The sequence below is a fragment of the Bacillus rossius genome, chromosome 2, assembly GCF_032445375.1.
Source record: "Bacillus rossius redtenbacheri isolate Brsri chromosome 2, Brsri_v3, whole genome shotgun sequence".
NCBI lineage: Eukaryota > Metazoa > Arthropoda > Insecta > Phasmatodea > Bacillidae > Bacillus > Bacillus rossius.
Window position 1 is genome coordinate 10,891,406 of NC_086331.1, and position 27,745 is coordinate 10,919,150.

Sequence of the window (27,745 nt, forward strand, 5' to 3'; positions counted from 1 at the left end):
TCAAGTCGGGGTACTGGCAAGTCCCAGTACGTCCCGAGGACCGCCCCAAGACAGCGTTCACGGCCCCCGATGGGCGGCACCTCCAGTTCTGTGCGATGCCGTTCGGGCTGATGGACGCCCCCGCGACGTTCCAGACCATGGTGGTCCGCGTCCTGGACGGGTACATCGGCGAGTTTGCCACCGCGTACCTGGACGATGTAATTATCTTGTCACGGACGTGGGAGGACCATGTTCACCATCTCGCGATGGTCCTCGAACGGCTCGCCACACACGGACTCACGTGCTGCCGCCCAAGTGTCACATCGGTGCTGCGGAGCTGGAATTCTTGGGGCATATTGTCAGCGCCGAGGGATGCCGGCCCATTCCCGCCCAGCTCGACCTCATCGACAGCAAACAGGCACCCCGCACCATGAAGCAGCTCCAGAAACTGATGGGGCTGCTCAACTGGTTGCGGTCGTTCATACTCCATTTCGCCACTATCACCGCACCCATGACCGACCTCCTATCGCCCAAGTCAAAGTTCCGGTGGACGACCGCCGCCGAGCAGGCCCTGACCGCGATGAAGCAGCGATTCAGAGAGTGCCACACCCTATCACGCCTGGACCCAGACGAACCCATCTTCGTCCAGACGGACGCCAGCCAAGAGGGCATGGGGGCGGTGCTCTACCAGGAAGGGGGGGACGGGGAGCGGCGAGTGGCCGAGTATGCCAGTGCCAAGTTCGGTCCTGCAGAACGCCGCTATCATGCAAACGAGCAGGAGTGCCTTGCGGTGGTGTGGGCCCTAGGGCGCTATCGGCACCACCTCGAGGGGAGGCTGTTCACCCTGCGCACTGATAGCCAGTGTCTGCGGTGGCTGGACTCATCCCAGGGGCGGAAGTCCAAATTTACCCGCTGGGCTCTCATGCTCCAGGGCTTCGCATTCCGCGTCGAACACGTCCCTGGGCGGGAGAACCAGCTGGCAGACGAGCTGTCCCGTCACCCTGACCCCACTACTGTCTTCCAGGACCCCCAGGGCTGGGAGGAACTCCTGCCACCACCTCACCCACCAGCCAGCGGCACCACGGCACCCGCACCAGCGGCCCTCTACGCCATCCAGCGGGCGAACCCTACCACCCAGGCAGACACACCAGCCTACTCGCCCTAATGGAGCATGTGAGGCAGGCCCAGGTCGACGACCCCGACACGCAGCGCGACCTGGCCGCGTGTGGGGAAGGGGTTCAGCCCCATCAGCGTAGTCTGGACGGGGTTTTGCAGAATCGGGCCCCAGGTGATATGGACAGCTGGCAGATCCATGTGCCCCCTGCGACGAGGCAAGGGGTCCTTCAATTTTTTCACGACCATGATCTGGCCGGCCACCCAGGGGCTGAACAGACCCAACATGCACTCCGAAAGCTGTTCCACTGGTCAGGGGTAGCGCGGGATGTCCGCGTGCATGTGCGCAGCTGCCAACAGTGTCAGCAACGCAAGGCGCGCCGTGCGGACGGGGTAGAACAGCAGCGCCCCCGACAACCGGAGGAGCCCTTCCATACTGTGGCCCTCGACGTCATGGGGCCCTACCCCCGCACGACCCGGGGAAAGCGCTTCCTCGTTGTGACCACCGACGTGTTCACGCGATGGTCAGAGGCGTTCGCCGTGTCCAACGCACGCGCAGGGACGATAGTGGCCATCCTGGACAGCGAGGTGTTCCCTCGCTATGGGTACCCAAAGACGCTACTAACAGACAACGGTACCCAGTTCACAGGGAGACGTTGGGCGGCAGACTGTCGACGCTGGGGAGTTGAGCATCACACTACCCCGACGTATCACCCGAGGGCGAACCCGACGGAGCGACGCAACCAGGACATCAAAGTTCAGTTGCGCCTCCGCCTGGGGGATGATCACTCGAAATGGGATGTACACCTGCCCAAGTTGCTCTACTGCCTGCGCCGGCGAGTCAATGCCGTTACCGGCCATTCCCCCGCGGAACTGCTCCACGGTCAGAACCTCGCCCTACAGGTCGAGCTGCGGGTCGCTGAGGCAGCAGGGGCAGTCACCCGCCCACCAGCCATTGACCTAAGGGAAGAGGCAGGACAGCACCAAGCCCAGTTCCTGGCCACCCGAACCCCGCAGTCAGCCACTCTCCCAACACCACTGGAGCCAGGGCAGATGGTCTATGCCCGGTGTCACCACCTGTTGTCCGGCAGAAAGAACTACTGCGCGGGGCTGAGCCTCAAGTGGGCAGCCCCCCGGGAGGTCTTGCGACGCCTAGGCCCCACCACATACCTCATCAGACTCCCAAATGGTAGGGCCACAAAAATCCACAGGGACGACCTGCGCCTCGTTTCCACTGCCGAGGATCCCTCTAAGGGTAGGGAGTGCCCAAGGGCCCCCACCCCAAGCGCACCAGCCTCACGTGCCACGTCACCAGTCGGCCAATCACCCTACCACCAACCCACCACCATGGACACCACAGCACCGACATCACCACCCCCATCACCAGCTCCTCATCCTACGCCACCAGCCATGCCACCAGCCACACCACCACCCATCACCTCACCCGCCGACACGCAGGACGTGTGCCGACCCACCATCAGAGCTGACGCACCATCACCGATGTCACCGTTCGCATCACCAGTCACACGCCCCACGTCACCGACCATGTCACCTGTCACGACTTCCCGCCATCTTAGCCGAAGTGCGAGGAGCGAGCTAAGGAGACTTGGGCGTCTAATTGACCGGTTGGACCCAGGGGGCGAATGCCCCAGCGGGCCAACTACCATGACCGCTCAGCCATGCTCCGAGGTATTTTACCCCCCCGACCAGCTTGAGGTCAGGCAGTCCCACCGAGCGCGCAGGGCGCCGACGAGAGGATGCTGCGAGGGCAGCAGCCAAGAGGTACCCATTTCTCCCCCCGGCAAGGGGGAGGGTGGTGACCAGACAGCTCCCGGAGTGGGAGTGGGGAACATTAGTGCCGAGGGACCACGACAGTCGACCCGGGTCCGCCAAAATCCAGGGCACCTCAGGGAGTTCATTTGGCGCCCACTACGACCACCAGTAGACCGGAAACCACACCCCGACGTACCCCGCCTCAGTGTCATGTCTCTGCTTCCCCCGTTCGCCCAAAACACAGCAGCCCCGGGACCAATCCCCCAAGACAGTGTTGGCCTCAGTGCAACGAGGCAATGCGTGTGATCGGGGCGTCGATGACCATAGCGGCCTCAGGAAAAGGGGGGCATTTGACGCCAAACATTAGTGCTCCTCGAATCCGCACAGACCGCTATGGCGCATCGCCGCCTCGCCCCGAGCATGTGCGACGTGAACGCACCTGGGTGCAGGTTGGTGCAACGCCTCGAACGTAAGCTGCCCTGCCTAATCGACTGTCGCCCGCGCGAAAGTCGACCAAGGGGGTACTGTTAGGTGACCTGATTACCTGGACTTTGAAATTAACATTCAGCACTCTAAAAAACAATATTAATTAAGTAATGACTATGCTTAAATATTAATTGTAATTCTGGACTTTAGCGCGATCAGGCGGCGTGCATGGCCCGGGATTACTTTTGCACACGACACATTTTCGCGGGAGGGAGGCTGGGGAGTCGTGCGGACGTCACAGCCATTGCTAGTTAATCACCGCCCTCCAAGGAGACGAGACGCGAGTCACCCGCGGAGCCTCTCGACCTCCGCCCTTGCCATCTCTACCGGAATTGCGTGAGTTTTCAGCACATCAGAAATGTGTCCTGTAGAGCGCGGCTCCCAGTAAGCGGGTCATGCACGACACAGCGCATGTATAGCGTGCCTGACAATAAACCACTTTGAATCGAGCCCCGCGTATTTGTTACAACGCCCGTAGTATAGCGTCCCTGGTGGTTAAAACAGCCGGGGGTAACTCTGACGGAACGACCCTTACTGCCTGCCGGCCACGTGGCGACGTCACGCCCTGAGTCAAGAGTCTCGGCTACGCACTAGCATGTAGCTATTATTGCTAGTTGGCGCCCAGAAGCAACTCCACACCCTCAACATCACCTTGGCAGAAGGCAGAAGGCAGAAGGCGTCAACTTCTACATGGCTCGCTTTGTGCAGGAAACTATTCGTGCATCGAAGAAATATCCTTCATACTCAAAGAACTGAGGAAAGCTGGCTACATACAATAATGGCTTGTTTTACTTGCATTTGTATAATGTTGAGAAATAAATTAAATATTGAAAGTAAAAATTTAATGTTTTTATTTCTTGTATTCTGATTTCTAACTAAGACTTAGTTCTCGTAACTTGTGCTTCCAAATGTGCTGCCTTTATGTTGGTCGTGATTCCAAATGTGCTTCCGTTTTTGATTGTGCTTCCAAAATGTGCTGCCTTTTTGTTGATGGTGCTTCCAAATGTGCTGCCTTTTTGATTGTGCTTCCAAATGCGCTTCCTTTTTGTTGATGGTGCTTTCAAATGTGCTTCCTTTTTCGATTGTGCTTCCGAATGTGCTGCCTTTTTATTGATGGTGCTTCCAAAATGTGCTGCCTTTTGTTGATGGTGCTTCCAAAATGTGCTGTCTTTTTGTTGATGGTGCTTCCAAAATGTGCTGCCTTTTTGATGGGATTCTTGGTCCTCTTGTAAGTGTAAAAACATGTTACATTGGTTTAATTGAATATAATTAGCTGTCGATGAAGAAGGTCATGAGGATCGGAAATGACTGGTCTATACGTCTGACATTGTTCATGACTTGGTCTCGCGGTCCGAAGACACTTGGTGTATATTTATGGATGGTTTTCTACATGAACATTTTAAAGGTTATTCTAAGTATCAAAAACTAGACTTTCGTGTTAGTCTTATCGACAACGTATTTAATTCGTCGAACATTGTCGTATATTGTCTTGAGTTGTTTTTCGTAGAGTGAATGATTGATAAACTCCGCGAAAGGTAATGGAAACCAAAATATAAAATTTAATATTTAGTTACACTTGTCACTGGTCAAAAAGCAAACCGACTACAGGAATCCATTGATTCAATATGTGAATTAATGAGTTATTTTTTCCGTTACTTTTGGAATTTTTCCCGAATCTCTAGGTCAATAAATACAAATATCAAAGATGGAGGCCGTAATGGCTTATAGGATGATGGTTGATTTGGAAACTATGCTTCTTTTAGGATTTTGATCATTATTTATTGAAATTGATATTTTTTTACATAAAATTAAGATGTTTTGCATCGCCCAGGGATCTAACCCAGAACAGGATTCGTCGAATCAATAAGTATATTAATTGCAAATTTATTTAATGAATTTTGGATTTTTTTCCCTGAATTTCTAGCTAAATAATTACACGATTCCAAGGTGGCACCCAAATTTCAAGATGGCAGGGCATCTCAGTAATAATAAATTATTACTGCACTCTAGCAGGTTAGAATAAAACTAGCATGATGGTAATTCACTCTATAAGGCGAGTACACACACAAGATGGTTTCCTCCAGCAGACGAAAACAAGATGGTGACAATGACCTCTATCAGGTGGTAGCACCTGGTAGCATGTACTGAACACAAAATGTCGGATCCATGATGGTCGTCAAGGTCAAAGTCAAATTTCAAGGTAAAGGTCAAAGTTTAAGTTCAATGTCAAATTTCAAGGTCAAGGTCAAAGTTTAAGGTCAAGGTCAAAGTTCAATGCCAACAGTCGAGTTCAAAGGTATGAAGAACAGAAAATTATACTATCATGTCGCCAGCACAATCTAGCAAACGAAAACAAGATGGCAGCCTCCAGCGGACGAAGACAAGGTGGCGGACATGATGTCATATCAGTTGACGATATATATATCTTGGTATTGGTGGTGTGAGGTCGGTCTAGGTAGCTTCCATGGAGGAAGGATCTGTTGTTTATTTTTTTTTGCTCTTACCAGTTTCGAACCAAGGACGGGAATCGATCTGATCAATCAGTATTCTAATAAGTATTTTTTTTGATGAATTTTTGAACTTTTTTTCATTAAAATCGGATAATAAATAAAGATTTTCAAGATGGCATCCGTAACGATAATTGATACAGTGGTAACATAATTCAAAATGTCGTGTGTGGTGTAAGATGCTTTTATTACTTTTTATTGAGAATTTTTTTAAATACATTAATAAATTACTGGTTTACTCTCGCCAGAAATCGAACCGAGGACTGAAATCGTTTAAATAACTATACATTTGTAGTATGCAATTTTTAAAATATTTTTGGGAATTCATTCGGAATATCTAGCATTGAAATTACGGATTTTCAAGATGGTGACCGTAACGATAATTGCAACAGTTACATCTTAATACAAGATGGTGGTTCTGTCTCGAACAGCTGATATTATTACTTCAAATTAATGTAAAATTACAAGTCCGAATATGCATGTTATTTTTATATATACCTTATTTAATTCTCAGTCTGATAAATGTCTGGATGTGTGTGCGGTTTAAGTATGTTTTCCAACCTAGATATCAGGACTGCGATGGTTCGAATCACAGTGCTTCCAATGTATTTTGCATAAAAAATTAAATTTAATATGTTGATAAGGACCATAATAGCTATGGTAGGTAATGGAACATCGACCTTATGTGATGAGACAGAGCGATGCTGGCACTCTTTAGGAACAAACAGCAGAAACAAAGTCGACGGTATCCAAGATGGAGACCTCCAGTGGAACAGAAAAAAATCAAGAGCGACGCTGGCGCTCTCTAGGAACAAACAGCGGAAAGAAAGTCGACAGTATCCAAGATGGCGGCCTCCAGTGGAACAGAAAAAAAATCAAAATGGTGACCATGACGAAAATTTCGTCATGAGTGAGTCGGGAACTCGATTTAAGGATGGCGGATGCAATGTGGCGGTCCAAAATGGCCGCCAAGGTCAAGGTCAATGGTCAAGGTCACGGTCATCCAAGATGGCCGACATGATGTCACAATCCAAGATGGCGGACTGACAATCACACTCCACAGCCAGAAGCCAGGGCTCGGATGCCCTTTTATATACTACTATTGGCTGATTATTTAATTTACTTATTGGAACGCCAGTTGGCGTTAAATTTCATTCAAATTACTCAAACTCGCAGTCGGACGATCATACATACAAATATCAATTTTTTGACCTTCGGAAAAATGTTTTTTTTTTTTTTAGTGTGCGTGTGTGTGTGCGTGTGTATATATATATATATATATATATATATATATATATATATATATATATATAGTGTCTTATGTCCTTTACTATACCCTTGAAAATATGCGCACAAAATTTCATGATGATCGGTTAAGTAGTTTCTGTGTGAAAGCGTAACAAATAAACAAACAAACTCACATTTGCATTTATAATAATAATTATAATAATAATTAGTAAGGATATAGAATGCTTGACACTCGACGGCCAAAGACGAAAAATACTCGCAAACGCGTGAGACAATAGAAAGAGAGAACAAACGGTTTCGTCTCTCACTCGCACTGGCTAGTCATAACGGAGAGGCCCGAGATAGCCGAAGACCCTTCGTTTGTGTTTAGTTCACACGTACGCTCGCCCGCACACTAGCCCCACTTTTACAATTATGCTTTACTACTTTCTCTCCAATATTTCTAGCTCATGTTTACAAATACGAAGATGGATCTGGGAACTTTTTTAAATGTATTTTTTGATTCTCCACAACTTTTGTTTAAAACCTTTTTCGCTTAAACGCTTAGATTCTGAGAAAAACTGAGTCAAACCAATTTTTAACCCTTTTCTCCAAAAACTTCACGTCTAATTTCAAAAAGATTAACACCATTCGATTCAGCGTCCTCGAATTACCCTTATATCAAGTTTTCAGGTCTGCTGGTAAAAAGTGCTTACTTTGCCTCTCATTGACTGGCCTAAAACGGCCATTACAACTAGCATATGGCATGCTACACTATATACCTATCCTCCCTTTTACTGTTTTCCTATTCGACTGCTAGTGCATGCGTTGGAGTGACATAGCCTCTGACGTACTCTCCTCCTCTACAAGTTGCCCTACCACGTATCTAACTATTCCCCTCATGATACCGTAATTTTTGTAACGCTAGAAAATTGTAGTCCCTTCAGCAAAGAAGTTTCACTTCAAAATGGAAGAACATTTGGAAGCACATTAAAAAAAGAAGCACATTTGGAAGCACGTTCAAAAAAGAAAGCACCTCTGAAAGCTTATTCGAAAAAGGAAGCACATTTGGAAGCACATTCAAAAAAGAAACCACCTCTGAAAGCTTATTAAAAAAAAAGCACATTTGGAAGCACATTCATAAAAGGAAGCTGTATTATGAGAACTCAGTCTTAGAAATCAGATTAAGAGAAATAAAACTATTATTTTTGAAATCCAATTTTATACACAAGCAAGTAAAACACATCATTATTGTATGTAGCCAGCTTCCCTCCATTCTTTGAGTATGAAGGCTATTTAATTCTTCGTTGATATGCGAATAATTTCCTACACGGCGTACATAGGTGTTACTATTTTTTAGTATATCTTTTCGTCTGCGTTTTTATTTGTTACATATCGCCGGGGTGGGTGGGGTGCGTTCCGGTGGTTTTTATTTTATGTATGCTTATTTGCTATTTTTTTTTATTACCTCGGTAACTTATGTCAATCGTGCCGCAGCTAATTACTTAACGCTACGTGTTAACTGCAGGGGTCCTAACTATGCTATCCTAATATTATATAATTTAATTATGCTTATTACTTAAAGCATTTTTTAAAGACATTATTATGCTTATAATATGATGTGTGGGGTTATAGTTGCGCAGTTTATGGGTGACGCTCCAGCGGACAACATCTCGCTCTCTCTGCGCGGGATTTTTGAGGTTATGTTTCTTTAGTCATAGCTAGTATGGCGGTGTTTGTTTTTTTTAGGCATACTGGTGGTGGGGGTGTGGTAGACATAGCTAGTATGGTGCCTTTTTGGGGTTATGTTTCTCCCAGGTATTTATTCATAGCTAATATGGCGGTGTTTGTTTTAAGCATACTGGTGGTGGGGGTGGGGTAGACATAGCTATTATGGCGCTTTTTTGAGGTTATGTTTCTCTCAGGTATTTAGTCATAGCTATTATGGTGGTGTTTGTTTTAAGCATACGCTGGGGGGTGGGGTTGCGGTATTTGCTAATGGTTTAGACATAGCTAGTATGGTTGCATATTTTTTCGAAATTTAAAGACATGGCAGCATATGTTCGTTATTTAATTCCCCACATTTCATCTGGTCCCGTGGTCTAGTGGTCAAGGCGCCTGCCTTGTAACCATGACGTTGGTGCGTCCCCGGGATCGAATCCACCCAGCACCCAGGTTTTTTTGTATACAATTCCCGCCTTCGGAGCGACGGTGGCGCGCTCCGGTAACTAAAGGCTGAACTAAGATGGCGGCCTCCAGCAGACGGTGGCGCGCCCTGATAACCAATGTCAACAACAATGGCGGCCCCCCACGTGACAAGATGGCGGCGCCCAGGCTGGTACTGGCAGGGGGTGGCCACATCTGGATGATTATATGGCAACCGGGTGAAGCCGTTTTTTTTTTCCACCTCATGGTCGGCGCCATTTGTTACCCGCCCAAAACATTGCGTTTAGTGTGTGTGTTGTATTGCAAAAACCTTTCAAAATGACCTTATTTTAAGGAAGTGATCGTGGCTAACGTTGAAAATTCAATTTCGGTACTTATATTAAAAATGTTTTACAGTATTAATTTGGAACAAAATTACTTAGTAGTAATACAACTTGTCAATAAATCAGTGTATTCGACCTGCAAATTGAGTTTACTCACATAATTATATAAGAACAATTTATTTTGTCCACTTTTAATTATGTTTCGTAATATTCATAGTTTGTGCCTCATTCCCAGGAGTGATATTTATGTGAAACAAGGTTTAAAAATCATCACGAGCGTGCCGAAATTCAAACGCATTGAATAGGATTTACTTTTCATCACAAACACAGTTTATTCTTGGTTATTTTACAAAAAAAAACTCTTAAAAAAAAGACTGATTTGGTCCAGCCATTCAATCCATTTTAAGTATCTATAATGTAAGTAACCTAACACAAACTGTTAATGCCGATTGACACTAGTAACCTAACCTATCTAATTGTTCAAACAGTTAACTACTTGATTAATCGCAATGCCTCCTTACAGAATCAATTTTTTTTACGTAGAGCTATGCATTAGTTATTTCAGAAACTTTTGACAAGATTTGATTAATTTTTAGGTAGCACACCACTTTTTGAGAAAACATGTTTTTTTTTTTTTACTTGCCATGTTTTTATATAATTTCTTACTTGGACAGTTTGATACTATAGTTAACCATTTTAACATGTGGTTCTGTTAGGTTTAGGCTTATGTATTACAAATCTGTATTATGAGAATGTTCAGTTGGGTTAGATTAGGTACACTAAAAAATAGTGTGAATAGTTTGGTTGGGATTGGTTAGGGGAAAATATCCTTAAAAAAAATTTTTTTTATGTATATTTCTCACGCTCTGCGTTATTTAAGAACGCTATGTTATATTCTGTGTCAGAGTTTTGTATAAGTTTATTTGCAATGTGAGAACACTTGAATTTGCTAGTTTGAGATTAGACGAGTACACATCACTGGCAAGTACTGAAAGACTCGCTCACAATTTTTTTCTACAGCAGTGTTGCACATGAAATAAGGTATTAATATATTTTACTTAGCAGACCTGACAATATTAACCTAAACCTCAATGTGCGAATCTTAGATAGCCCAGAGTACGTAACCTAGCCTGAAATGGCCAAACCAACGACAACCACATATCTAGATCTTGAATTTATGAATAATGTTGACGATTGCTAAACTAATGCTGTAATGTTGTATGGGTCCTTACCAACATTTCACACATATCTTGTCTTTTTTTTTTACCTGACCTTGAACCCAACATCCAACCTGACAAGTTTTCCACACATTGTCGAACTTTGATCGAGCAAGCTGGGTGTATTGTCAGTTGCACAGTGGATGCAAGTTGAGACAAGTGTAGCTGTTTGTGCTGGTGTGTTTTGTTTTATATATATATATGTAAACAAAAGAAAAAAATATCAACTCTTGTGGTCTAAAGATCGGTTGTGGACCGGAGCAAGTTAAGCTTTATGACGGGGTACCCTTCTTTTCACATATTGTTACAATCATTTTTGCTTTCAACGTCCCATAAAGCCAGTTGTTCCTTATATAGTTCGATGAACTCTCGTCAAAAATTGTTTGTTATCATTAAACTTTATCACAACACTAGCCTTAATCACAGTACTGCTAAACTAACACTGCTGATTTGCACAGCCACTACAAAAGTAAAACTGTAGGCTAGTCAGATGAGCCGCTCGACAGATCTCCATACACGTTGCAATCCATATCAGGCGCTCAGTTCGAGTTGGACAGTGCTGTTGAGTCGAGCATCCAACCCAGCAACAAATCCATCGAGCATGTTGGTTTGAAGCTCACACACTGTCAAATATGTTCAAGCCGGCGGATCCCAACATGTTCGATAGTTTTGGGGGGCTTAAGATAATAGAAAAAAAAACTGAAAACACTACAAACTCATGTGTACTGCTGCCAACTGTGGGGTTGTAGAGTTTTTCGAACAGCCACCTGCATACAAGTATTGTGGTCAATGCATAGACCAGGTGAAAGACTGCATTAGAGTTAGTTTATTTTGTGAACTTTCTGTATATTACAGTAGAGGGTAAAATATGTTACTGGAAATTTATCCTACATAGAGAACACCTGCGTTACTTTAGAGGATAGCCATACAAAGTAAAAAAAATATCAATGTAAGCCACAAACTATTGCAGGGAGAAGTGATAAAGTTTTTAGTTCACCAGATTGCGGTCCAACTTTTCTGCTACATACATCTATGATGGTGGTTTCTGTCTGTTCTGATACTATATATATATATATATATATATATATATATATATATATATATATATATATATACATACACACACACATATATACATTTTCCCAAAATCTTTTTTTCTTCATTGAATCGTATATTGCATTAATTTTTTATTAAGGCAAAATTAGAGCACTGAATTATAGTTTTCTAAATTATTTCTATCCTATCGTACAAAATCTTGAGAAGGTGAATAAAATTTAGATACCCCTTCTTTTTTAACAGGCCCACCCTATTTGTTTAACAGTTTGAACTATTTATTATGTGATCTAATCATATCAGTAACATTGAAAATTGTTCAAGTTAAACTTGCGAGCACAATTAAAAAACTTTACTTTAAAAACATCAAGTACATTTTGACATCTTAATCTATGCTTAAATTTCAACGATTTCTTTAAATGACAAGGCGTAATTACATTAGGAAAGTGCAGTGACAGAATAAACAGGTGGGCGGAAACTGATGTACCCAGAAAACCAATCGGATCATGGCAACGTTTGCCACATACCAACCAGCAAAAAATTCTTGTTTGAACCTTCCAGGAATTGAACCTGGATCACCCCATGGTCTCTATTTTTAATGGAGGATGCGATGATCAAAGTGTCGCTGTATGCAGCTTCATATCAGAATGTTATATCAAATCTTTTAAGAAAGGTGGAACAGCTAATAAAACACTGTTACACAGCAATTAATAATGATAAAAAAATTCACACATTTGTAAGTTACTGTACTATGTGCCATTAATAACTATGCTTTTAAGTGATACATTTCCAATGCTACAGTACATAAAGCAAATTTACGAATCCAGTTATTTAATAAAGATCATAAGTTGAACTTAAAGAATTTTTTTAGAAAGTTAAGTGAGTATACCCATCTTAAAAATAATTTTGGAGAATAGTGTTTGGATACAGGCTGGCCTGTTGTGAAAAACTAAACAGTAAATAAATTGGTAAAAATACTTTCCTGGATCTATTTTACTGAACTGTGAACACTGTTCAAAATTTCATAAGCCACTGAATATTTTTATTATGACATAAACTTAAAGAAAGTAATTTTTAAGTCATTATAACATGCCTACTTATGAACCAGTTTTTTTTACTGTACGTGTGTGTGTATACAAATACATACAAATGGAAATACATCCTGTGTATTAAATTGAACAAATTAAATGTCCAAACTTACTGGCAAAGATTTGTGAGACAATAGATTGTGGAATACAGAAGAAAAATTTGAATAATAATTACGAGTTGTTAAGGTAAGAATGGAGCCATTGCACACATTTCCATTTATTTTTTCCTATAGGAACTTACCAGCAATCAGAATGAGGTAAAGACAATTATTGCTTTACAAGAATCAGTGCAATTTTAAGGTTCCTATATACCCCAGTAAACATAATCATGGGTACTTCAGCATTCAGTTTCAAATGTTTTTACTACTTAGCTCAAAATAGCTCTCAAGCTCTACCTCTTCGAGTTTACAAGTTAGCACATGGTTACTTGTATAATGTTCTGTTTATTTTTTATATCTCCATGGCAATACATTAACTTGAATGCAGATTCACAGGTTAACTAACATACATAAGCAAAAAATACTCAAGTCTCCAAAAAGCTATAATTTTTTTAATGTTAAATAAAATGATTGGTCAAAGTACAGTAATAAAAAATACAGAATGTGTAATGTATTAAAAATCCTCATGGTTAAATGTTAAAAAAATAATTTTTTCATAAAGCATTTTCACGAAGACGGGCACGGTACAATGACAGCTTGTCAAAATCATTCTCATGAAAATGCTGCGAACAAATCCTAGTTTTTTGAGTAGGTTTCCAGTTCTTCCTCCTCGTTGCAGCTATCCAAGTTTTTCTTTCTTCATTTTTAGGGAACCTAGAAAATATTCAGGCTGTCAGTGCAAAGTGAATCAACAAGGGACAAATATGATTAACCGTATCACTAGAACTACACAATTAATTTTAAAAAATACTCATCCGCTCTTAATTCATTGATTGAATAATAAGAACTAATTATGAACAACTGGTATAAATACTTCACACAGAAGTTCAATTAACATGAGAACCATTTTTCAGTAATTTTTGTAACATTACCTTTAAAAAAAACCTATACTCAGTATATACGTATTCTGTAAATCTACTCTCTTACTTGTGACAGTGCACAACTGCTTACATGACAATACAGTATTTTTAAGTAGCTAACCTAACTAACTGTACAATGATTTTACAACATGTAAAATGAGAAATGGATTTTTACCTGTGACCATTTGAATTTTTGATTGATTAGGTAAGCACTATTAAAATTAGGTACTGTAAAATCAGTTGTATGGTAGGATATGTTAGTTATATTAATAATACTATTAAATTGGGTGAGTAGGTTGTTAGGTTAGTTACATTTAAAAATTTCTGCAAAATTGTATGAACAGTTCCTGGTAAGGTTATATTGATAAACAATACTGTAAAATGGTGTGAGTAGTTGGATTGGCATTTTTTAATTCAACAAAATTCTTTTTTATGCTATAATCCAGCTTAATTATGAACACCTTCCTTCCTATCTTAAAAAAATCATAAATGTTTCATATAGTTACTATTTTACAACTTACGTTATTCCATACATAGATACGCATTAAAAATTGTTTTGTGAACCTAATACCTAACTAACTAATTGTTTGTCGTATATATTAATTTGACTAGAATACTAGTAACTAAATTAAGCAATTCTAATGACAAATTTTAAATAAGATTACAATTCAAAACGAAGCTATTTGTCGTCCCGATGTACAGAGATAGGTTAAAAACTTTATTTGAAGAGACGTTAATCGTTTACTTTGTGCGTATCACCCAGATATTAACGTTATAAAATGTAAATTACATGGCATGCAATCCCTTTATAGACATATTTTACAAAATTATTATTTTAAAAGCAAGCAAACAATTTCAACGCGCATGCATGCCCGCGTGCAGGAGTCGACTTCTGATTATAGCAAGTAAAACAAATACTGTATCAACTATTTGTTCAGATTTTACAATGACAAAAATATTAAAATTGTACTCACTGATGAAATGTCACCCCAGGAATCTTTCTATCTGTTATATTTGTACATCCAAACGCAGCGCACGTAACCATGATAAGCGGTAAACACGCAATGTTTTGGGCGGGTACAATATGGCGATGGTGACGTAGCATGTGGCTTCAACTACGTCACAGTATGCCATCTCCTGTCAATTCCTAACTCCATGGGTACTGGGGCCAGTGTTTACATTTCTGTGTTTACATCGGTCCCAGTAACGGCTTACTACTCCTACTGTTGCCACATGTCCAAATGAGCACAATTGAACATATCAAGATGCTGAAGAATGTATAAAATGGCAAGAATATTGATGTACCATTCCGATCCTGGATCCTGGAAACATATCCTCGCTTGTCTCAAAGTCAGCGTATCAATTGGATAGTAAAGTCCAGCTTCGATACGGAAAAACCAAGATACATCATCATCGGGTTTTAGACTGGAAGACAGTTCAATGCAGGAGTGAGACACTCTGGGTTCGATAACTGCCAAGTATGTAATGTAAAAATATTTTTAAACAGCGAAAGATACCTGTATATTACATGAACATGGACTTTGGAAATGGAATATTTCTTCTCGCATATCAAATGTATGCCAAGTTTCAGCAAGCAAACTATGGTTGCGGACAGTCACCGATACTGAGTCCCGACAGTTTCAAGAACAAGGCTCCGTTAATGGTGTTTGGTGTTTCCAAATAGAACGATCGAATAAATTAAAACATCATCGACTGTAGGATCGATATATCAACGAGTGGAAATATTCCACCAAACACTTATGCTATTTGTCTGATACTTCACATCGACTTGCATTGTACATTTTCAATAAACAAGCTTGTGAAAATTCTCTCATAAATACCGGTGCATTGTGAGATTTATTTAGACACAGACGGGCATTGCTAGCATCAAGATGTACTGCAACCTGCAAAGTTTTTAGAACCAAAATGGATTCTACCTCAAGAAAATTGCCGTCAACGAGGACTACTGCAAGACTCGAACCAGCACCTTTCGGCCTCCGTATCCCTGGAAAAAATTGGACGAAATAAGTAAATGCTCAAATGAATGGCTATACAAATACTACCATGGCCTGGAGTGGGACGAAGGTAAAAAACATACCACCAAGTGAAATACTCTCTAGATGATTTGCTACTGCAGAATCCGCGTGGCATCATTTATGTCACTGGAACTGAGCAGAATAAATGGCTGAGCAAAGTTTTCAATGGAGCCACCGAAATTGTATACCTGCAGACTGACTACGGCTGTCCTCCCCTGCACAAGCTTACTGCAATGTATGGCGAGCTACGACACGACATGTTTGAACGAGTATGTGCCTGTAAAGACTTGCAGCTAATGCAGCAATTGCACTCGCAGTGGAAGTAGAGCACTCATATATAAAGGTGTGCAATGGTTCGTGTATTCAGTTGTCGTTTGACCTGCAAGAAGAGGTTTTCGTTTCATCCTGCCACTGTGTACGTGAATGTAAGACCTAGCTTCAGTGGTGTCGAGTACAGCTACTGAAATGCTGGATATCTGCGCACATATATGGAAACCTGTGATGGAGGCGTTCAGCACTGGCGGTTTTCCCACTTTCCTATGTTCAACATAGTGACTCAGCAGCTGTTAGTTTGCTGCGAACCTGGAAAATGTGCTGTCTATCACATGAGTCCGCCCAAGATCCTTCCAGGCAGAATTGCGGAAGTAGTCGCTTTATCTGCACATGCAACATGAAACTTGAACATGTTGCAACCTGTTGCTACCTGCGATGCATTTATGCAGACGCCCAAACGACATGCGTCTCGCCGTAGTTCAGTCAGTGATCCTTTCCTAATAAACACCGAGTCAAAGCCAAGTCGCAGCCTGGCCGCAGACATCGTCGAAGCAGTCTTTGCAGAAGAATATGACCAGTCGATACCCGTGTTCCTGATCCCGAGACCAGCCAACCAGTTGGAACCGTAATCGATGAAGCAGTACCCTGAGTCTACGAGGTAGCCCGTGCAGTCATAATTGTTGGTTTAATTTATTGCAACCTAAACAGGACAGGATAAAAATGGACGAAGGTGTAACCTAAGCATAAGTAGATGTAATATAGCCCTACAGCTACAATTTTAGAAGCTACAATTTTTTCCAGTCATGAGCTGAACCCAGTACTTAATACACTATTGTATTAAGGTAAACTAAACCAGAGAATTTATTATTTCCTTTACAGTGAAACCTAATTAAAAATTACCATACTATAAAACTTTTAATATTTACAGATGTCACCAAGTAACAGTTAAGTATGAACTATAAAGTACTTCATGTAAAGATAACAGCAACTACATTGTAAACATTCCAGAAATAAATATGCGGCAATTGCCACAATATTTTGGCAGTGTTTACTGTCGTAATGGTTAACAATTGGGCGAGCATTTACCTGAAGACCTTGGGTACATTTAGGAACATCAGGGTAAAGCTTACCATTGCTATCTTACTCTATATTTGGTACAGACATTTTTTGGTATCAAAATGTCACTTTTTTAAGCCTAGTCTAATGCACATTTTCTGCTTGAAAATAATTCCTTTTAAAGTGGTGCCATAATCTCTTAATTAATATAGAAATTTTGATGCACAATCCGACAGTTTTCTTTGAATTGTGTTAATTATGCAGCATTTTTCAGAGCTGAGTTTTAATAAGGGTTTTATTCATATATTGTGTTATCGTTCTAGTCGGAACAGGTCAGCCCATTAAAAAGTCTTGATTAACTAATGTAAGAGAAAATTTTTTTAAAAATAAATGTCACTTTCAAAATACCTAGTTGGTGAAACGAGACAAATATTCTAAATAATTCAGTTTCATAAGAGTTAAAAAGTTACCCTTTAAACAAATTGTGCCTCAAAATTGAACAATTTATAACCTAAGGACGGTTTTAATTTTGACTCACAAAATTATCACCAACTGCATTCGAATGGGAATACTAAGAATACGTATGTAGCACACACTGCAGTAATTGGATAATTAAGTACAGAAGCTGTATGATGGACTGATCACGTTAACCAATTAATGATAAACAGTACAGTCAAGTTCATTTGAGAGATTTTATTGAAGTTCTGGATAATGAAATATTGTTACTTATGGTTATGGCGCGCCCAGCTGCAGGAATCAACACAGTCTCGTAGACCCGTGACAAATAAATTAAAAAAATCATGCAATATGAGACTGGTACCTCTGTTCAAAATGGCACAGGCAACAATGATGGCTGCTGTTGGCAGCTTGTTTTGTAAAACAAACTGTAAGCTGGGAAATTGCTGCTTCTAAATGCCAAAAATTTTTCACCAATCAATTTCTTGACGTATGTGAAATTAGGTTAGCATATGTACTTATGATTATAACAAAAGTCTATGTTGAAAAATTAACACTTTTTTTAAAAAATAAAATGAAAAAATTACTTTATAAACAAGAAAATAATGATATGAAAATATTAATTGTATAACAGTATCTCGTCAAACACAAAGGGTCATGGTGGTTGAGTGATACAACATGTGCCTCCAACCAAGGAGATCAAGGTTTGATTCACAGCCATGTCTAAGCCAAGTGTTCCGCATGTGGGAGAAATGACTCGGGTGTTATGTGGTTTATTTCCTCAGGGTATTTCAATCACCCAAAATATCCACATTCTACCAAGTTTCTAACTAAGACCATCATAAACAAATTATATAATTGATTTAAATATAAATATCATATTGACATAAACCACGTCAATTTGGGGAGAGAAAAAAACTAAATGCCACTTTTAACCACAGCACTAATTTTGTCAATAATTAATTATGCTTTTCAGTCATGATCATGTACATGCATTTCTTTGTCTGTCTTTGTCTTTACGTTGTGTCCACCTCTAAACTATTCCTACTGACAGTGGGCATGTCACAAATTTGTTAAACGATAAACAACACAATGGATGAACTGAAGCAAAAATGCTTAAATACAAGATGGCGGGTAATGATACCGTTCAAGTATCTGTGGATAACCGTATGACGTAAATCCTACCTTCTCGTAACTATTTCTTGTACGTTTTTCATATCCTGCACAACGCCTTATTAATCACGAGTCAGTGTATAATTTTGCCAGATTTGCTGAGATGTTTGGTGGCTGCGCGCGTCTTACAAGACGGCCACGGCGATGACGTCACGAGGTGAGCGCCAGAGGACTGACCCGCCGTGACTCACTGCTGAAACCGGCAGCTGCGTCACGCGGCCGCCCTTCCCCGCCCCACCGCGCCGCCGGCCCGCCCTCAGTGGCCCCGGTGCATCCGTGACAGGCAGCACTCTTCCGAAACCAACCGTCCAAACTCGTGACCGCTTATGGCTGTGTGCCGTGCGCGGTGAACAGGAACTTCACCTCGCGTTGTGCACCTGATTTCTGTCCAAACTGTTCGTTTACCAGGCACCATACTTTTCTAACGTTCATAGGCCGCCATTTTTGGTCTCGCACGCAATGAGACGCCGACTCCCAGCCAGAGCAGCAGTTCCCCGCGGTAAAATAAATGCTTCACTGTGATGTAACCAACAAAACAAACCACACAATTTTAAGGTTATGTTCCTTAATGTTTATAGCATCCTGTGGTTCAGTTTTTAGCACTGTAGTTAATATAATATGGCAGCAAAAAAATAATAATCACGAAGCTTTTTTAAGGATATATCTACGTAAACATTTAGAAAACGTATAGATTTTATATTTCACCCCTACTACACATTCATACCTTCACATCACCTACCTAAAGCAATAAGTGCTTTTAATTTTTCTTTATTTGTATTTGTCTAGTGTTCTGTTCGAAATATGGACATTAATGGGAAATTGAAAATAAATTTGTATTACTTCGTAACTTAATGTGCTGGTCAATACCAATGTCGCAAAAGGAAAAAAAAAAGCTTTCAAAACTTTAATTGCTACGTGTAATGATGTTATTATGCCGGATATTTGATCTTAAGGTTTGATAATTTACCAGGAAAGAACATCAAAATATTCTAAGGTAAATTAGCAGAACCATCGTCGAAATTTAAGTTTCAATTTGGGTTAAGAGTAAATGTTTTCCAAGTTTTCTGGGGAAGGCCGAAGTAAATGGCTCATTACCCCGCAATTTCCGCGGCCGCTACCGACAGTTTGTTGTTTTCCGCGTTTGCAGGTGGCACAGTGTACGTCGCTCATATACAGCGTGCCCATAAAACTATGTCCCAGTTATAAAATCTAGTAACTAGTATCAGCTGTAAGCGTTGTAGAGTGTTCGTACAAGGTCACAATCAAAGAGTAACTCAAACAGTTTTAGATAAGCGCATTCGCGAGTACTGCTTTGTTGTTTTCTCGCTTGCAGCGCCACCTTACGCAAAATGGCGACTCCTGAGAGTAGTTCTGCAATTTGCTAAGAGTGAATCTGTAATTTCAGTTCAACGTTGCGTTTCGTTTAAAGTTTAATCGTTTAAGTCCCTGATCGTTGGATTGGTCGTAATGGTCGAGACGACAGAGCTCTTTTTCGCTGGCCTCCACGTTCATCTGACTAAGCCATGCGATTTTTTTTCCCTTGGGGATTTATAAAAGATCGTGCTTTCGTTCCGCCACTACCTAACAATTTACCAGAGTTGAGACACAGAATTAAAGAGGCTATTTGCTTCCATTACTCCGGACGTGTTAACCAAAATGTGGGAAGAATTGGACTTCAGGTTGGATGTGTGCCGTATAACTAAAGGTGCACATATTGGACATTTGTAAGAAAAACTAGGTAGGTTTACCTTCAATTTGATGAATGATTTGTTGTAAGCAGTCTAAATTAAACTGTTATAATATACCATTGAAACTGGGCCATTATTTTATGGACATTCTGCGTTCTTGTCATTGTTCAGAAACTACCTAACAAAATGTTTTGTACAAAATTTGTATGTTCTGTTTCTTAAGATATATAGCTTTTAATGGTCAAAGAATTAATATTTTTGCTTTTATAATATGTTGGCAACAGTAAAAATAAAACAACACAAGTTTATCAAGAGTTATGAAATGTGGAAGTCATGTTATCGTCACCACAGATTTTCCCCTAAATTAGTCATATAAACGCATGGAATAAACATAAAAGGATTAACGTTAAAGAGTTTTTGAGTAAATGGAATCAGCAATAAGGCTAAAAATTGGTACTTACAGCATCATAATATCAAAAAATATATGTAGGCTATATAATTTTGACTTCTTAAAATAATAATTTAAAATATTTATCAATAATTTCAACACTATAATCTGTTTTGATCAATAATATTATATTATAAAAACTGACAAAATTTATGAGTTCTCAAATATATTCATGAGTATATCAGACGTAATTATTACATTATCTTTTTAAAAGCACTGCCAAATTAAATTATTTATTTTCTAAACCATTCCCACTTGAACTTTATGGTAGTAAAATTATTTATGTCTAGAAATAATTTACATTTTAATTACAATCATGAAATTATATTTTAGATTTGAAAATTTGATATTCTGTTGAAAAATGGTTAAAAAAATTTTTTTTTAATTAGTTACACTTACTTGTGGATAGCACAATAGCCATTAAAGGAATAAAAGGTCATTTTGCCGAAACGTTTCAAATAACAGACACTGGTTTTAAAATGCAGAACTATTATTTTTAGAGGTAAGGAGAAACGAAGCTAAACTTTGCGAGAAATTAATTAGCTACGCTAAAAAAAAAGAAAAAGGCTGGTTATATTAATAATCTATTGTTTTTAATAGTGATATTAGAAAACAAAGGCTGTATCCGAATACTGGCCTAATGGATCCCTTAGCTAAGGGATCCACTAAAAGTGCATCGTAGTGGACGCGGCCATCTTTGTGTTGAATCCGAATTCTCACAAGGGATGCCGATGCATCCCTTCACGCATCCACTAATTCGAGATTTCTAGGGATGCGACACTCGCATCCACTAACGCGTCCCTACATCCATTAGCTTCGGAATCGGGTTTTATTTTGTTTGTGTATAATATTACTTCAGATTTTCAGCATAAGATTTGTTAAAAACATTATAAGCGAAAGTGATAACTTAAACAGAGACAAATGAAGGCGTTAATAAATATAATAAAAATACGAATTTAAACTTAAAGGATAATTCAAAACTCATAAGTATTTTTAAAGTTTACAATTTATAAAATGTATTTTAATTGGTTCGCTAACATGTACCTGTATAACATACACGTTACATTATTTTTTAATTGGTAGGTATTTATTATTTACGTTTTGCTGAATATTCGTAGATATCCCTACACAAAATGGCTGCGTAAACATTAGTACGACTGACAGTCAACAGGTGGTGCTAGCAGTAAAAGTATTCGGATACTATCCATCCATTAGAAATGCGTCCTCTACATTGTGGCTGCATTTGCTAAGGGATGTAGGGATGTGTGTGCTAAGGACGCATCCCTATGTATTCGGATACAGCCAAAGCCTTAGAAACTTATATCAGCCTCTGTGCGAAAATTTTAATTAATGAATTTAAAACTCTTTCACTGTAGTAATGTATATTTATAAGTTTTAGCATTGTAATATCAGTACTGTTAGAAAGAATTGATACGTCATAATTAAAGAAAAAAAGTTAATTTCTGAAAACTAAGCAAAAAGAACAATGTCTTATACGTAGAGACTGGAAAAATTCGCGGATTGATTTCACGACAGCCTGAAATTCAAATAATTATACCTTAGTGCTGCCTCTGCTATTAGCTAATTTTTTTTCCTAACCTAAATTAAAACTAAGTGTGTTTGGGAGGGGTCTGGATTAGGGACAGACTCTAAGGGCGGTATTCCAAAACATTCAGGTAAGGTAGCGAATAAGCACTACCTTGTTAGGATACAACTGTAACCTATCTCGCAGACTGTATTCCAGAACGCGTCCCAATCCAATTCCTTTTAGGAAACGAAAAAGCAACTGTTTTAATAAACTGTGCCCTGTACGAGGCTAGAAACTGATTTCAATGCATTCTAGCGGATGTTTGGCAACCATCGATGGATTTGCTACGCCTAAATCCTTCAGATAGCAGCACTATCGTGCGAATTAATTGGCGTAATTTTAATTTTCTCAGGTAATTTTAAAGTTGTTGATTATTTGTTTTTATGACCATTTAACTATTCAAATATATTCCAGAATAGGTTTTGCTATTATAAAGTTTTATTTGACACACTAGGTAATTTTAAAGTTGTTGATTATTTGTTTTTATAACCATTAAAGTAATCAAATATATTTCAGAATAGTTTTTGCTATTATAAAGTTTTATTTGACACACTAAAACACATTATACATCCCCCGATTATAATTAAAATGACTATATATGAGTTAATGGCGCCAGATGCGATTCAGCCATCTGTGAGGGGGGTGACAGTAGATAGGACAAACTGAATCCTTAAAAATTAGATCATACCATGTTTCACCAACATCGGAAAAAAAAAATATATTACAAATTTTGATCTCTTTAGTTTATTACATATCCAGTTATTATAATTACATACGGCCATCTTTGTATTGTCTCGTGGTAATAATGGGATTTGAAAGTGAAAGATTATATTTTTTAAATTGCTGCGTGGCATATTGCCGAAAACGAAAATTAGAGGACGTTGGCCTGTCGTTCTCCATTTTACCTGCTAGCTACTTCTGTAGTTTTTGAATTTGAAAATTAAAAAAATATATAATAGTGGAAAATAAATATAATAAACAGAATTAAAATTCATTACTAAACGATCATCAGTTTCAATCTAATTATATAATTTGGACTTTACTAGTGCAGAAAAATATTTTATAAGTACACACACTTGCAACTCAACCTTTAAAATGATATGGTGGTCGTGCGGTTAAAGGCGTAACGAATCAAGTATTCTCCAGGCCTGGTGTTCGCGGGTTCAAGTCCACCTTGAATCAAGATATTTTTTTCTATTGCGGAAATTTTTTTCTTTTGCGGAAATAGTTTAACGTCCCATTATAAGGACTAACATAAAGAAATTTCACAATATCTGTATCCTTTATCGAAAAAATATAAGATATGGTGACTACAAAGGTGCCAACTATCACGCGCTAAACCTTTCTCAGGTTGTATCTGGCTGTAATTTTTTCGTTGTCAAGTTGCAAAGAAATGGTATGATCGCAAGGGTTTTGTTTACAAATTTAAGCAAACTATCATTACTATGGGAGTGGCGCCTCTCCCTTTACTTACTCTATGATCTGGGAGAAATCAACGAAAAAGTGAGCTCTGCGCATGCGCGTGATTTTGGCAACGAAACGGCAACAGATAGGACACCAAAAAACAGTGCCCTAAAAATAAGGTACTGGCCGTGTCCTATCGTGCATTTGGAATATGGTTAGGGTACAGGTATCGCATATTCAACACCTAAACCCTTATTTTTGTGTCTTGGAATACGGCCCTAAGTGCGTCTCAGGCCGAAGCCTATACGCTCTAATCATGCAGGGGTTAGCCATGCGGGAGCTCACAACTCACCTGGATGACTCTGGGCCAGTGAGAAACACTCAACCGTAGCTGTATCGAATCACAGGCCGCTACGTTGGGACACCTTCACAAGACAGCAGCCAATGAGAGGGTGGCATTTGACTGAGTGTACGTAGAACTATAAAGTTCATCCTAGAGGTCATGGAACCCACGAATTTTTCCGGTCCCTACTTATAGGGCAGTAAAACTTCCAATGTGAGTGTTTGAACTTGCGGTGTATCATTGTTGTAGCTGCATATAAACCATTAAGCTAATAACGGCTTCTGTGAAGGCTTTAATTTTTAACGCCGCCGAATACTTCTACACTTCGCACGAACATAAAGTTTAGCACAGCGACTCACATAAATGCCCGATGATTTTATAGTAACATCACAATTGAAACAACTGAGGAACATTTTTCGATACAGCAGTTCCCAAAGCCGTCCGCTCTGTGCCATGTGCGAGAGCACCCGGGAACCCGAAAGCATAAAAACAAAAAAGATGCAATTGTGAAGGAACGGTTACACGTATCAGCGTTCGCCCGAATATTCACCTTCGGCCAACCTCGGGTTTATTTATATTTATTTATATTTCTCTGTTTATTTTAATGTAGCTATACTAACCTAACTAACCGTCCATAGTGTTTTAAAGTGTTTTAATGTAGCTAACCTAGCCGACCACTTTTAATATTTGAATTCATTTTTCCTGCGCAAAAATAAAACAAATCCCGAGGTTGGTCGTGAATATTCGGGCGTGTTCGGGCAAGGACAGAACTTGATGTACATCTTAGGCTTCTCATCAGTGTTTAGTAGCCGACCTCCGTGGCGTAGTCGGATACACACCGGCTTACGGTGCGAGGGGTTCTGGGTTCGAGTCCCGGGTACGGCATGGGTGTAAAATTTACATGATGATAATTGATTACCAATGATGATTGCACTACGATACAATGACCCAATTTACATACTGATATTTGATTGATTGATAAGATAACATATGATAACGATGCGCATAAGGACACGTTACTCTGTGGCTGCTGGCGCATCCGCTGAAGACCACCCGAAAAAAAAATAAAAATAAAAAAAAATCAGCGTTTAGTAAACGGATATATGATATTTGGTTTTACGGCACATTTCATACACTTACATTACGTACCTAGAGCAATTATAAATACACATCTCCTTCGATAAAGGAAGTTGAACAAATAACCTTACGAATCTCAAAAACATTTTGCAATGTATTGATTTTTTTGCTGCCGTATTATAGCGAATACACTGCTAAAAATTAAAACATTGGAGGCACTGTGATATGACACAGAAAGCCTAATGAATCTAGAATATTCTGAGTACTGTGAAAGTATAAAGTTAGGAGACATTTTGTTCGTATAGCCTAGGTGTTATTGAAGCTTTGGTAGACTGCCGTAGTGGGTCTAGTATCGTGTCTGTGAGACATGTGAGTCTAAGATGCTTGGTTTACGTATGTTGCTATATAGCCCTCAAACAAGCCGAGTATCGCATATGTATGCTGCAGTAGACGTAGTATACTACACCTAGTTGTACTACACCTAGACACGTGTATTCATTTCTTTATAGTAGACGCAAGGTAAACCGAGTAGTCATTGTAGGTCTCGTGGTTCGGAAACGACTGTCTGTGATTTGTATTGAAAAACAGTACTGACATAGGTAAATAAATACAGATATTGCTGCTGTGCTCTACAATAAATTATATTATCTTGATACTGATTAAAACTTATTTTACAATTGGTTACAAAATATATAGTTTGTTGTTTAGCATACATATTTCAATTTGGCAGCTAGTTATTAAGGTTACTGTGATATGACCAAAGCGGAACTACTGCTAGTGTTGTGTATTGTTACGAGGATGCTAAGAGACGTGGCCGGCCAGCCTGTGAGATTACTAGGGGAAAATTCCTCCCCCCTCCCTTCTGGAGAAGGCAGGACACAGGTACAAGGACCTTCAATTAGCGGAGGCTTTCTGACAACCAACCGTCCCCTTTACTCTTCCCCAGTGCCTTCAAGTCTCTCTGGAGGGTTCGGCAAGTTCCCAGAGCCCCGTCGCACGAAGTGGTGTAACTAGGACGCTATTTTTCTCGCAACTTCGAGTGTTCAGTCAGGGGACTTTGATGACGGGACACTTCGGAGGGATACGATAGCTTTCCAAGGGTGGGACTTGAGAGGTATTAAAAGGTTGACCGAAATGAATACGGTGAGTGACCCCTTGGCGAGTGATAGCGGGCGACGAGAGAAAGGGAATAGTGATAGAAGACTGGAGCATTGGGGACGGTGTCGCGGCGCGGCGGACGAGTGAGTATTGCAGAGTGTGTGGTACCGAGGTGTGTGGTAAGAGACGAACTCTAGATATCAGAATAAACAGTGGGCTTATGAAAGTGTGGATAGTCGTTTAGATTGTTGTAAGTTAGGAAAAACTTGTACATAGTAGTTAATAAATAAAAATACTATAATTTGGGCTATCTTTTTCGAATATGTATTAACCACATTTTAAAATATGATTGCTGTGATGATGTAATAATTAGTCGGAAGAGGTGGAAGTAAGAAGGCGGACGTCGCATAAAGTATGAACTAGGCCTTGAGGGTGATTTTCGTGCCAGTCAGCAAATGAAGGTTGTTGTTCGAGTTAAGCAACGAGGGTGGCTTTTGAAGTTGTGAGTAGCTAGTTTAAATAAGTCAGTTTAATAAATAATTTAATAATTAATTGTGATGTTTGTTCTCGTGGTACTTTAAAATGGAAGCTGTTTTCGACTATGGGAGCTAGTGGCAGTCCCTCACGACCTTGAACTGGCGAGCACAGGCTTCCCCTTCTTCGCCACTGCGGCGGGCGAGCGCTGTCAAGCGGCAACCTCACACTACAAGGGGAAGGGCGCAGTGCGAGCGACGCGAATACGGGGACGCACCACAACGCCGAAATACCACAACGCCGAAATGCCAAATTGACCGCAACGCCGACAGCTAGAAAACTGCTCTGTACCACAACGCCGAATTACCACAACGCCGAAATACACTAACGCCGAAAAATGTCATTGCAGGACTGCCACAAAGGTTGGGTTAGGTTAGATTAGGTTAGGTTAGACTAGGTTAGACTAGGTTAGGTTAGACTAGGTTAGGTTAGACTAGGTTAGGTTAGACTAGGGTAGGTTAGGCTAGGTTAGGTTAGGCTAGGCTAGGATAGGCTAGGTTAAGTTAGGTTAGGTTATATTACGCTAGGTTAGGCTAGGTTAGGTAAGGTTAGATTTTATTGTGGTATTTCGGCGTTAAGGTACATTTAAGAAACACACACAAATTCATTCAGTTGTTATTT

General features: G+C 40.3%; 1 protein-coding gene across 1 annotated transcript in view; it reads left to right on the forward strand.

The window, feature by feature from the left end:
- The first annotated feature begins 1,143 nt into the window (after positions 1 to 1,143).
- LOC134528835 (uncharacterized protein K02A2.6-like) overlaps positions 1,144 to 27,745 on the forward strand; it is a 31,379-nt gene continuing 4,777 nt past the window's right edge. Inside the window, exons 1-2 of the mRNA XM_063362501.1 lie at positions 1,144 to 1,310; positions 1,443 to 2,347. Of these exons, the coding sequence (XP_063218571.1) occupies positions 1,144 to 1,310; positions 1,443 to 2,347 (1,072 nt within the window). The remainder of the gene's footprint in view (positions 1,311 to 1,442; positions 2,348 to 27,745) is intronic.